Consider the following 12,419-nt stretch of genomic DNA (forward strand, 5'->3'; position numbering starts at 1 on the left):
CAGGTCCCCTATTAGTGCGGCTAGGAGAACTCGAAACGCCTAACTTGTCGGCTAGGGCGTGATCATCCACACACACTCTTCATGTTCCATCTGTTGAAGAATTGGTAGACTGGACCGTGAGCACACGGCGGCTGTGGACTTATGCCAATTCCATTAAGAACACGTATACGTCTCAATTTATATGTATTTCATATCAATCATAACCGGAGGTTATTTCTAACGACGGTATCTAAAACAGAAGGGTACCTATGAAGTATATCCTCGGAAGTTGTCTCAAGTCGGTCTGAATATTCGATTCTTGATTGTTTGTCATATATGTAACTCTAAGTATAGATGCTAAGACTCCTTTATAAGAGGGAATATGTATATATATCACGTGATTTCAATTCTTACGTAAGATATGGTTCAGAAGCACACAACAATTGGCTTGTCTACTTGTCCTATCAAGCAGATATACGACGATAGATGGGGAAACGATGAGTTCATCGACAAAGTAAAATAAGACCATTTATAAATGTTGCCTAGTCTCCATGCACTCTTGCCTTAGAGCAGGTCGAAGCACGAGTGTTTGGTAATTGACTGGCGAACCGCTCTCGGCACGAGAAGAAATATCCTTCAGTAGATAGGCATGGGGTAGGCCTAGAACTGTACACACATATGCCGTTTTGTCATCACGTATTGGTCCAACTTACGGTTATACTGGGCGCAGCAAAAGGGAGAAAAATCGCAGAGGCGCAGGAAAGTCGTTGGCGAATGTAACTCAGTTGGTTACCTCTTCTTCTTCTTCTTCATTGTAGAAGACTGTGCCTGGATACAAGCAGCAAATGCATAACCTTGACTCCTTGATCATGCCTGAATGACCCCAAATCGTGCCCTGATGCGCATTCGCGACGTCGTGTCTCGGAACCCATTTATCCACCACTTCATGCCGTCTCTCGCTTGCCCTCCTTCAGCTCCTTCTGTATTGATCGTCAGTATATGTTTATTTTTGAACTTCACATAGTCAAGTTATGTGTGCGCGACAAGGCGAGTGACGTACCAAAGCCTTCATGGTGCCGTGAAGAGCATGTCGATGATTTCTTCGGAACTTGGGGTCGGTTCCATTCAGAGACGGGTATCTGCTGGTCTTGGGCTTCTTGATACTAAACACCATCAATTCGTCAGCCAAAACTCGGCGGGTATAGACGAATGCTTCATCTAAATAGCTCTATCGACTCGAAATGGACATACCCGTTACGGTGAGCCTTGCGCGACTGGTTGTGCTGAGACGAGTTCTTGGACTCTATGGTAAAATTGTGAGCTGATTGTTTCCTGATAATTAGAGCATGGTTTTCTAACTTACTCGCCATTGTGACTGGATTGACGTCGGTTTGTTTGGGGAAACACAGTAATCGACGAATGTTGATGTTGTCAGTGAAAAGAAGGAAGTTCAGTTCGTGCGTCTGCTATTACCAGTTGTGGGCAGAAAATTAAGCGAGGGGTCAAGCCACAGTGTTTTGACAAGTGATAGTGGCTTTATTGTACCTTGGATGGAACCTAGAATTGTGCTAGGTGGGGTGTCACAACATCAATGTACCTAAGTAAAGTACCTCTTTCCCCTAGGTTATGTACATGATACCTATGTTGTCCTAGAGACATTAACGACAAAATTCAGGCCGAGAGACCTCTATCTCTCATAGCAAGTATAATACAGAGGTGCTTAGGTTTGTTCAACTATTAATTCGCGCTAAAACTATTGACTTTGGTATGAATGATTCTAAAATATCCTTAAAAGTAATTCTTATATACTTGCGCCTAGTCTGCCTGTACTCCTAACTCATAATCGATTATATAAATGCATTGTCTCTTGTTTAGGACGTACTTGCGTATATGTGTTTTCTTTCGCCTCTAAAATTCTTCTCTAAAAGACTCGGCTACTTGGTTGTAATGGGAACGGCGAGCTTGGCTCTGGAAGCAGTGGCTGCCGCCAACCCAGCTGCTTTAGCGAGGTGTTCTGATCGAATCTTACGAACGTATCTGAATAGGAGGATAAAAAGAAATTCCATCCTATAAGTAGAAGTTAGTATATAAGTGCCTATGATATATAATAGTGTGCTAAAACTTACCGCTCTTTGGTCATCATGAGTATTCCCTGCACCAGGAACCCCTTTATAATCTGGGGCCCAATGCCCTTGAAAAGGCTTAGCAGACCTTCATGCTTGATAATAAATTGCATCACCTCGATGAAACCCTTGAATGGCTTTCCCTCACGTTGCGGTGGGGGTTTCGATTGCAAGCCAACTTTCGCAACTATTAAAGGTTGCGTAACAATTGTAGCTAAGGCTTTCGACATAGCACCCAGGACTATGTGTTTTTGGTTAGCCTACTCTTTCAAATCACAGCAGGGTAAACTTACGGAAAGCTTCTCCTGCAGTCAAGCGGGCCTTTCCGGGGAAGAAAGCGCCCTTTAATCGCTCATATGCACCATACGTGATAGCAGGGTTGACTACCAGCACCAAGCTAGCTTTCAGTCCCCTCCAAAGACCGAACAAGCCATCCTCGCTTTCAATAACCTCGCCAGCCGTATCTAGGAGGCCTTTCCTATCCGCTTTGCTTTGTGTTTGCTGTCTCGTCGTAACCACGGCCACCGGAATCGTAAATAACTGAGCTACGGCACCAGCTACGGCGCCCAGTACCAACTCGACGGCCGTAGACGGTGGCGCCGAAACTTTCTGCGATTTGAAGTAAAGCTCTCGCACGATCGAATACCAATAAAAGTAGGCGAAATTAGTCGAGGCGACTCCCAATAGCGCACCATTCATGCCCGCATATAACCCTTTGACTCCATCCTCCGCGGTAATCTTAGTGATAGCATCCCACGTCGATGTGTAATGAGGGTCGGCGTGTTCGCTCGTATCACCAGGCTTCCGTTTAACCTGGACCTGCAAACGTGTCTTTACTCTGTAAAACAAATATAGAGTTAGTCCCGATTCTGCACAAACCCGAAGAACAACTTACACATCCAACGGATATACTAAGGTATTAGCTAAAACGGCGCCCGTAGCACCAGCTACGGCGAAACCCCATGATGGTAACGGAGCAGGTTTTGACTGCACAGCCATAGCAGCCAGTCGATATACCCTACAGTCGATTTGGGTATATTCACCTATATCGAAGGCTCACACTCTGGGGGAATGTTCTGGTAGACGACGCCGGTGTTTATGGTACAAGATTAAATCGCAATTGACAAATCGAAAGCCGGAAGTAGACTACCTGCACGAGCACGGATAAAGGCCTATGGTTAAAAGGCACTCGGTCGCTTTTTGTTTTGTTTTAGTTGCTACCGCACCATAGAATATAGAAGGGGGGGTGCGATTCAAATGTCTGTATACATTTCCGTAAAGTACTAACCCAGACCACTCTAAGAAGTAATTATAAAGGACGAGGAAAATACTAATCCCCCGGGTCTGCGTAGGACAATGAAGCTGTCCTGACGTCGTCACTCCGGTGATGCGAAAATCGGGGATCTAAGACGCAAAGCCGAGTTTAAAAAGAACGCCCGTGAATAATGGACCTCGGCCATTGCTGGGCTGGCCCACCACCGTCGGCAACTACCTAGGTGTACCTAGGTATGTAGGAATGCGCATGAATCAAGTTGAATGTGGGTAGAAAGTACATACATACCTACAGGTCCACTTCCGGGACGTTGTTAATCCGGATATGTAATTGACCTATGTACCTAATGTACTATGTACTATGTAGAACCTGCCTTACCCGATTCTATACCCCGGTTACATGGATGGCATGGATATGTCATTACCTTATGTAATAATGTCTGTGCAACACAATAGAAAGTAACAACTAATAAATCCACAGCTAGCAACAGCCCAATTCATAAAAGGCACCATCGTGAATCATCACGCTAGAACGCTCACAAACATGTTTTCAATGTGGGGTGGTAATAGGTAGGTCGATTATCTCACCAACTATACAAACTTCGAAACGAAGTAACATATCGAATCGTCTCTTTTACTTGGTCTCTTTTATATATACCTACCTATATATATTGATGTCATTCGTATCATCCACCTAGCTGGAGCTTTACCCATACAATGAGATGCGTTGTCTCCGTGGGCCATGTCAGTTATTTATAACGTAACACTGTCTTCTTCGACACCTATCCACATAATATAGGTCGTTAAACACGAACTTAAACCCCCGTTTTACATGTCCTGGGGAAGGGCCAACAGACGGTTTTCAGAGGGATATGATGCTGCTGTTGTTTGCCAGTAATAGTTGACGTGGAGTTTCTAAAACTGTGCTCCCGGCCTTTGCCTACTAAATCCCCTGCTCACCTTGCGAGCGCGGTCGATTCAAACCCCAGATGCCACGATAACTAAAAAAGCCAAACCTATCCTCCATGGAGGCCAAGGCAAAGGTAAATAGCGATCTCAAGGGAAACCATTCTAAATCTAACCGTGTTTAGGAACAAGAGGCATTGTCCTCCAGGACCCAAGGCAGAGAAGCCCTCGATCATGCTACGGCGGCTGCAGAGCTATATATGAAAGCAGCCCAAGTAGCTTCCAGCCCCGAGGATAAAAGTCGTCTGATTAAAAAATGCCAATCGTTACTTTCTAAGGCCGAGAACCTCAAGAAGTTATGTCAAGCTGGGGGTGGCGTCGCTACGATAGAGAAGCGTCTGAGGCTACCACGTCCAGTACGCAAAACCCCTACGAGCGAGCAAACTATCCTACTTCGTAACTCTCGGCTTTATGGAAATATATTTCCGCCGTGGGACTCGGATCCCACTCCCAATGAATTCAGCGGTAATGTTTTTAGCGATCCTTCGAGTTTTTCATTATCCAACCGCCAAGAAGCCGTTTTCTCGGGCTGGAAACGACCCTTGGAGATTTTGGGTCGAGAGACCCCGCTGGATTCTGCTGAACAGAACAATGACTTCCTAATGGAGGCCCAACACGACTATGACCTAGTCCAGGATATAACAACGGACTGCTCTGTCGTTGCGAGCCTTTGCGCCAGTATGCGTCACCTGCGTCCGGGTCCTACATCTATCCTACCGGCCCTAATGTTCCCCATAGACTCTGAGAGCGGACAGCCGAAGTTCTCTGCCAACGGGAAGTATGTGTTCCGCATGTTCTTCAACGGCTGCTTCCGGAAAGTTGTCATTGATGATCGCCTCCCTTCATCCTCAACGGACCGCACTCTCTATGTTGTAGACCGTCAAAATCCGGATCTTATCTGGCCTGCCCTTATGGAGAAGGCCTATCTCAAGGTTCGGGGCGGGTACGACTTTCCGGGAAGTAACTCCGGTACTGACTTATACGTCTTAACGGGTTGGATACCGCAGCAATTGTTCCTACAGAGTGATGAGGTAGATTGGGACCGCACGTGGAAGCGCGTCAAGAAGGCTTACGATTACGGCGACGTAGTAGTGACGTTAGGGACAGGACGGCTTCCACCGGATGAGGAGGAGACGTTGGGGTTAGCAGGAGAGCACGACTACGCGGTTCTTGATATGTCCGAGACATCAGAGAGTAGGAGATTACTGGTCAAAAACCCATGGTGCGACGGTCTCAGCTGGAAAGGGGCAGGGTCGTTCGATACATTACAGCAGGCAACGGATGATCACCCCGTCAAGTTAAAGCCAGGCTCCTTCTGGATCAGCTTCGATGATGTGACACAGAATTTCGAATCTCTCTATCTGAATTGGAACCCAAGCCTCTTCACCGAGCGCCAGGACCACCACTTCACCTGGCAACTCCCTGAGGTTACTATGGCTGGCTCCTTCGCACACAATCCCCAGTATTCTATGTCTACTGCGGCAGACGGCAGCACCTGGATTCTGCTAAGCCGTCACTTCCAAGACGAAGAGCTCAATATTATGCGCAAGTACCGTGCTACCGACGATGACGATGCCACCATCTCCTCTCTCGCCGAGGTGTCTAATAGACTCGGCTTTATAAGTATATACATATTTGCGAATAGCGGAGGCAAACGTGTGCAACTAAGCACCCAGCCCATCTTCCGCAGCGACTTTATAGACTCCCCGCAAACGCTCGCGCCCTTCGAAGCCAAGCGTGGTATCACTTACACTGTTGTCGTCGCCGCTCAAGAACTACCCCTCCCACAGTACTCCTTTACCCTATCATTCTTCTCGCGCGCTCCTCTCGTCGTCGCCCCAGCCGAGCCCGTCTTGCGTCACTACATAGACGTGAAAGGATCCTGGACGCGCCGCACCGCTGGCGGTAACGCTGCTTCCTCCAGTTACCTAGACAACCCTCAGTTCAGCCTCGTTCTCCCCCAAGCAGGACCTCTTTCACTTCTACTATCTACCGCCCGCGATGACCTACCCGTGCACATTGGCGTGGTATGGGCCGGTGGTCGCCGCGTCACGGCCGTCAGAAACCGTGATATAGTCGTTACGTCGGGCGACTACCGGCGCGGCTGCGCACTCGCCGAGGCGCCTACCGTCGACGCCGGCACTTACACTGTCGTATGCTCAACTTTTGACCCAGGCTGCCTGGCCGACTTTACACTGCGCGTCGGTTCCGATATCACTTGCACCGTGGCCCCAGTGCCAGCCGACGCCGCAGGCCGCCTGCGCACACAACTACCGGATCTTGTGTTCCGCGGCCCATCGTCGCCTTCTTCATCTTCCGACAGCGAAGTTCACAAAAAGAAGCGCGCTGCCGTTTCAGCAGCGCGGCTCACGCGCGCAAGCGTCGTCGTAACAATGCGGGATAACTATCGCGCCACACCCCGAGGAGGCACTAGCACGCCGCGATCGCACCCCACCGTGCGCGCGAGCATCGAATACGGCACGGGGCCCGACAAACTGGTCATTGCGTCTACGGACAATACCACCAGCAGCACAGGCGAGTTCAGAGAAGTCGGTGTTAACGGCCTACGCACAAGCGAGTTCGATATCGATCCCCGCGGCCACGGGCTATGGCTTGTCGTCGAGCAGTTAGGCCTATACCACTCCCCGCCGTCGATAGGCGACGGCAGTGGAGGCGAGCTGCAAGTAGAGATTCTCAGCGAGGGTCCAGTACAGGTTGGGGCGTGGGAGACAGTGAATACGTGATCTGACTGATTTGGGCTGATTATCTGAATATGCATACCTAGGTACCTAGGTACCTACCTACTTACCTACCTATATACCTCTCAGAAAGAAAAGGAATGAGAACGTCGACAAGAGGTAACAACATAGGAAGCGATACGGAGGAGATCACAGGCGGATGGTTTATGTCGTATCAGCGGAAATGGAATAGTAGCGTGGCATGGTGGGCAAGGAACACGGGAATGAAGGAATAGGGGCTCGCTTTAGAACTGACGTATAAACCGACCGAACTGGGTAACCTACCTACCTGTTTTCTTATGCTTAGAAACTACAACTACCTGAGTCGCTAGCTAGCTAGTTAGCTTATGCATGCATGTTGCTTTTCGGGTTTTCAAAGCGTTTATCACAAGGCAAGAGAGGGAGAAGAAGAAAGAAAAAAAGGGGTGGGGGTGTTATATATATGATATTCTTCATTTTTCTTTATTGTTGTCCCTTTCATTTATCGCGTTTCTATTCAAAAGCTGCCGTATCGTGGACGTAGATGATTCGTGATTTATATTCCACGTTACCTCGATGGAAGAATGTAACCTAGATGACTAGCCATACCTACGTACGAGGTAACCAACAATTCTCCCATCCTATGGCTCGCTGGCTGGTAGGCAGGAATTTCCATAGAGGTAGCTAGTGCAGGTACATATGCAGTACCTCTTGTTATGCAATTATGCCCCTCCAAGTCTGAACACGGACATGGTGAACAAGGCAATGTAGGTAGGTAGATTTTTCGCTAGGCCAACTAACTTAGCCAGCCAGCTATATGATGCGAAGCACTCCTCGACTATCAACCGCCGTATCAAGATTACCTAGCCCTATTCCGAGCTGCCCCCTGCCTTTGAATAATGCATGTGGTGGTGAGGGGAAAAAAAAAAGGGGGGGGGGGGGATAAGCGAATGAGTAGGTATATGTAGTGTATGTAGAGTAAAACGGTCGTAAACATAATAATAAAAAAGCAAGAGAAAAAAGGCCAGCAATAAGCACTCCCCTATGTGGTATAATTGGCTACGCCCAGAACGCCAACTCCTCCCGTTTGATCGAGGTATGATCCGTAGAAACCCCCCGTCCCTCAATCAAATATCGACGACGCGACAACCAGCGTCCAAAGCTTTAGAACCAGCCGCCCTCCGGGATATCATCTGCACCATATGTACATCTAAAATAGAATGGTAATATATCGTATCGTTAGAAGCATTCATTCTTCGCGTTGCTCGTTTTTTTTTTCTTTCGTTACCCCGCTCATCCAAGATCTTCATGGACCGCCGCGACGTCTCCGCCCTCTGTTAGGTCCGTCTGGGCGTTGCGAAAGCACGTCGCGAAGGGCTGGATCATCCTTATCTTTATCGATATGGTGAACCCGTACGTGCCTAACTCTACGATTAAAACCCGCTTGATTTGCCTTTGTTGGTCCTGAAGAAATATCTCACCTTTGCAGATTATCTGGCCTGGGGTACTTGTGCTCCCGATCTGGACAGAACGGACACACGTACCCAGGCGAATCATGGACGAGACCATGACGGATCATTTCATTTTTACGCTTGAAACCTTTCCCACCCTCGCTTCGCGGGCATCCTTTTACAGAACAATAATGCGGACGAGCGGAAGAATGTACGTTTGCATGTGAGTTGAGCAGATACTGTGTGTGGAACGGGGGCGCGGTGCAGCCTGGTACAGTACAAACGAATGTGCCAACTGCGGGATTTGTCATATTGTCAATGCTCATCCGTTCTATGATGGAAGTAGCAGGTGTCGAAGTATCACCGCCGCTACCACCTGGAGCGTCCGCATTGCTACCACTACCATAATCCTGACCAGATCGATGATGGTTTGTGTTATTGCCACCTGGGTAGAAAAAAGGACTCATAGCAGGGAGGGTGTGAGCTGGTGAAGGCATGCCTGGACGATACGCATCGTTAGGAGATATCGGAGGTGACGCATGGCTGCCGGGAATTCCGCCCATGCGCGGTGGGCCACCTGGGGGAGAGTGAGGATACTGAGGTCCGCTACGCATCGCCAGTTCTTTCGGAGGGCCTGTGAATTGGTCGAGCAGCTGAGCCCTTATAGAAGGGAGCGGATCATGGTTGGTCGAGTCGGATTTTGGGGACACCTCTTGGATCGGGGGCAACTCCCCACGATCGGTAGGAGTATTTAAACCAGGTGGCGATCGAACATTGTTTGGGTGCATCAGGACCTGACTTGGGGTGTAATTCCGAGGGGAATACATCTCTTGCGGACCTTGCGACGCATAAGGAGAGATAGGCGCCTGAAGAACGGGCCTGTTTGCATCTTTCATCGCGATATCATCTCGTGCGCCATTTGTCCTAAAGCCTGGAGCGGGCGTCTCTCTTTGCGCAACTCTAGAATCGTCATCAGCTATTTGCGAATCATCCGTATCTATCGGTTTCAATGCCGCTTTAGCAGCAGCGAGCGCGTTTGTCGCGAGAAATTGTAAATCTATGGACTTTGACACTGACGACTCGACAGCACGAAAGGTGCGGCGATGTGCAGGACCTGGGGACATCTCGTGACTCCTAGTATCATCCTCGTCCCCCGACTCATCGACCGTTTCTTCCGTGTCGCCTTTACTTTGTCCGTCGTCGTCCTCATCGTCCTCGTAATGAGCGAGCGGTCGCGACCATGCCTCGGCGACGATTTCGGGCCGTTTTCCACCGTCCAGATAGTGGATCAACACGGCATCGCCGAGGCTCGGACGAACCTTTTGTCGTCGATTAGAAGATATCCGACCCGAGCTAGAAGAAAGACTAACTTTGGGAATAGGTAACGCCGGCGGGGAGGGCGAGGGTTCGAGTTTGGGGCGGTGAGCCTTCATCAAGGGACTGTTCTGGGGTAAAACGTCATCCGGATCGTACACGTCGCTAGCTGAAGGGTCGTGAGCGAGGGCCGGATCGACGGTCGCAGTCATGCTTTCACTCTCTAGCATGGAATGGCCGTTACTCACGCATTGGGCGACTCAAGTCATCATCAGAAAACCAAAATAAAGATTGCCGGTTGTCTTGTGGGAGTTTAGATCAAATTGCGCTGACGTGATTTAACACTATCGAAGTCGCGGTCGCCCTCCCATTCGCATATAAGTGAAGCTGCGAAGTTGTGAAATGTTATCCAGGCGCACACCGATTTACCAAGTCGATTGGGTAGACGGGCTCGACCGTTAGCTGAGTAACACGGCGCACTGGGCTTGTCTGCCGCAACGAGCCGCACGCGGATTGGTGGGGACTTGGACCCTATCGCTAAAATACGGGGTGGTTGTGCGCGCTATCCAGCTCAGAACTAAGCAGTTCCTCGGCCAGAATGCGCAAATTGGCAGAGCCGGAGGAAAAGAAAAAAAATAATAAATAATAAAAAAGGCAAATGGGGAAGTTGAAAAATAAAGAAGGGGGAGGGTTCGGCTAGAATTAGACCTTTGGGGAAGGATGCGGTTAATGATAGATTTGGGTTAGACAATAGATAGAATGTAGATACGGTACGGTGACAGTGGGTATAACGGCAAGTATGTTCTGTCCTGGATGGGGGATGGTTATGGGGGATGGAGGGGGGGGGAGGGATGGGAAGACGGAGACTGGCCTGCAATGTGGATTTGAAGTTGCCAAGGATTCAAACCAGTACCTATGCCAGTGCCTATGCCAGTATATCAGTATATCCTCGTGACCGCCGAAGATTCGACTTGAGATTGGAGTGGTACAGTAGTGCTGCGTAGGTAACGTCGTGGTAAGGCAGGTCAAGTCAGGTCAGGTAAGGGTTGGCGCAAATAATGTAAGGCGGGGGAGAGATGCTGCGGAGCCGCGTTTTCTTCGCTCAGACTTCCTGACTAGGTTGTCTGGGTAAGTGGGATGGGGTTGATGGGACGCGCAGAAACATAGACTAGCCAAGGCCTTAGCCTTTAAAGTCTTAGCTAGACAGGCTAGATAGGCTAGTCTAGTTTGACTAGTGTAGGTATGCTGGTATGCTGGTATGCTGGTATGCTGATATGCTGGTATGTATGTAGACAAGCAGGCCGTTATCCTTGGATTTGGCGCTGGTAACCCGATGGGATCGGATCAGTCAAATTGCCAGATTGCGCCGTGTGATAGGCAGGTCCTAAAGGCAAAACCCGCATTTAATAAGACCGGGGGTTTATAAGCTTTCTGCTTGGACGAGGTTGCAGGGGTCGATAATCCAGAAGGGATCCTGACAGGAAAATTCAGGTCAGAAACGATGTCTCTTCCGTCATGTCACTTCTGGGTCTTGATGGATGGTGGGGAACCCTTGGGAAGCGGGAAGAAGAAAAAGAGGTGTGAGGAGTTAAACCTGAAAGGAAAAAAGGGCAAGGAAACGATTAATGCGAAGCCATGTTACAAGGATCTAGGGAAAAGAGAAGCGGGAGATACGATAAAACATATTAGATTTTTTGGAACGTGGAATACGACAATGTGGTAGAGCATTGACCTAACCAGTGACCGGTGTACATTATGTAGGTAAGTATACAACCTAGGTAGGTATACAACCTAGGTATGTATACAGCAAATACAAATACAGCAATTATACATAATATAAAATAGATGTTAGAAGACACGCCTTTTCCAGGGTTTCCCGTGTCTAAGAGCCCAATTGAGGCATGAGTCTGGGGATGTTGTACGAATGTACGAATGTACGAAGGTACGAATGGCTCCACTGATGGTGAGAGGTTGAACGGACCAAGAAGGAAGAGGCGTGCGGCGAAGAATGCGGCTGCGAGTGGATGATCCAAGGACTGGACCTGCCATCAGGTCCCAAGGAAAAGAAACATAAGCACTTACCGCACCCGTAGCACGAGGTAAGTACGTATGTACGTATGAATGTACCTAATACAAGTACCTTCGTATCTGCCCTCTTGTACCTAATTCACGTACCAGCGTACCTAGTATCAGCGTATTCCGTACCCGCGTAGGTACTCCAATCTTTTGTAGGTATTGTACCTGCCGCCTTAACTGGGTTATCCCCGTTTCCGCCGTCTAGCGGCTTTTTTAGCGACTTTTCCTGCTTCGAGACTTCCAAAGCCTCATCAACACCCCTGCTTTTTCGATCCTGCTTCGGTGCGGCAGCCTCGGCAGCTAACCGTCCTCCCAGAGCTCAGAGAAGCAATACGATTGTGTAAACTCGCAATCCCACTGCACTGCACTGCAACTGCAGCAATCCAGCGATAGGCATCCGCTGCCCCTGGGGAGGGGGGGGGGGGGGGGGGGGGTGCGAAAGAAAGACAAAAACAAAAAACATACAAAATTATAAAAATTTGATTGTAGAGGGCAAAGGAGTTATTAGATGTTTGGAATAG

The 12,419-nt window shown here is 49.0% G+C and overlaps 4 protein-coding genes across 4 annotated transcripts; 1 reads left to right on the forward strand and 3 right to left on the reverse strand.

Annotated features, from left to right (window-relative positions):
- Positions 1-563: 563 nt before the first annotated feature.
- Positions 564-1,609, reverse strand: F4813DRAFT_340060 (ribosomal L29e protein family-domain-containing protein). The gene is made up of 3 exons (XM_049241241.1): positions 1,231-1,609; positions 1,040-1,142; positions 564-959 (listed from the first exon to the last, which is right to left on the reverse strand). The coding sequence occupies exons 1-3, from the start codon at positions 1,347-1,349 to the stop codon at positions 924-926; spliced, it is 258 nt and encodes an 85-aa protein (XP_049101627.1). The 5' UTR covers positions 1,350-1,609; the 3' UTR covers positions 564-923.
- Positions 1,416-3,130, reverse strand: F4813DRAFT_353700 (mitochondrial carrier). Its single transcript, XM_049242670.1, has 4 exons — positions 2,998-3,130; positions 2,396-2,940; positions 2,106-2,343; positions 1,416-2,046 (listed from the first exon to the last, which is right to left on the reverse strand). Exons 1-4 carry the CDS (start codon positions 3,099-3,101, stop codon positions 1,914-1,916), a joined length of 1,020 nt encoding a protein of 339 aa, XP_049101628.1. The 5' UTR covers positions 3,102-3,130; the 3' UTR covers positions 1,416-1,913.
- A 717-nt stretch (positions 3,131-3,847) lies between these two features.
- Positions 3,848-7,528, forward strand: F4813DRAFT_353728 (cysteine proteinase). Its single transcript, XM_049242671.1, has 2 exons — positions 3,848-4,417; positions 4,466-7,528. Exons 1-2 carry the CDS (start codon positions 4,400-4,402, stop codon positions 7,082-7,084), a joined length of 2,637 nt encoding a protein of 878 aa, XP_049101629.1. The 5' UTR covers positions 3,848-4,399; the 3' UTR covers positions 7,085-7,528.
- An 835-nt stretch (positions 7,529-8,363) lies between these two features.
- On the reverse strand, positions 8,364-10,034 carry F4813DRAFT_387769 (uncharacterized protein; the record flags this gene model as incomplete). The annotated part of the gene is made up of 2 exons (XM_049246600.1): positions 8,364-8,478; positions 8,539-10,034. The coding sequence occupies 2 exons, from the start codon at positions 10,032-10,034 to the stop codon at positions 8,364-8,366; spliced, it is 1,611 nt and encodes a 536-aa protein (XP_049101630.1).
- Positions 10,035-12,419: the final 2,385 nt, after the last annotated feature.

The sequence above is a fragment of the Daldinia decipiens genome (genome assembly GCF_022478715.1).
Source record: "Daldinia decipiens strain CBS 113046 unplaced genomic scaffold F4813scaffold_9, whole genome shotgun sequence".
NCBI classification, from domain to species: Eukaryota; Fungi; Ascomycota; class Sordariomycetes; order Xylariales; family Hypoxylaceae; genus Daldinia; species Daldinia decipiens.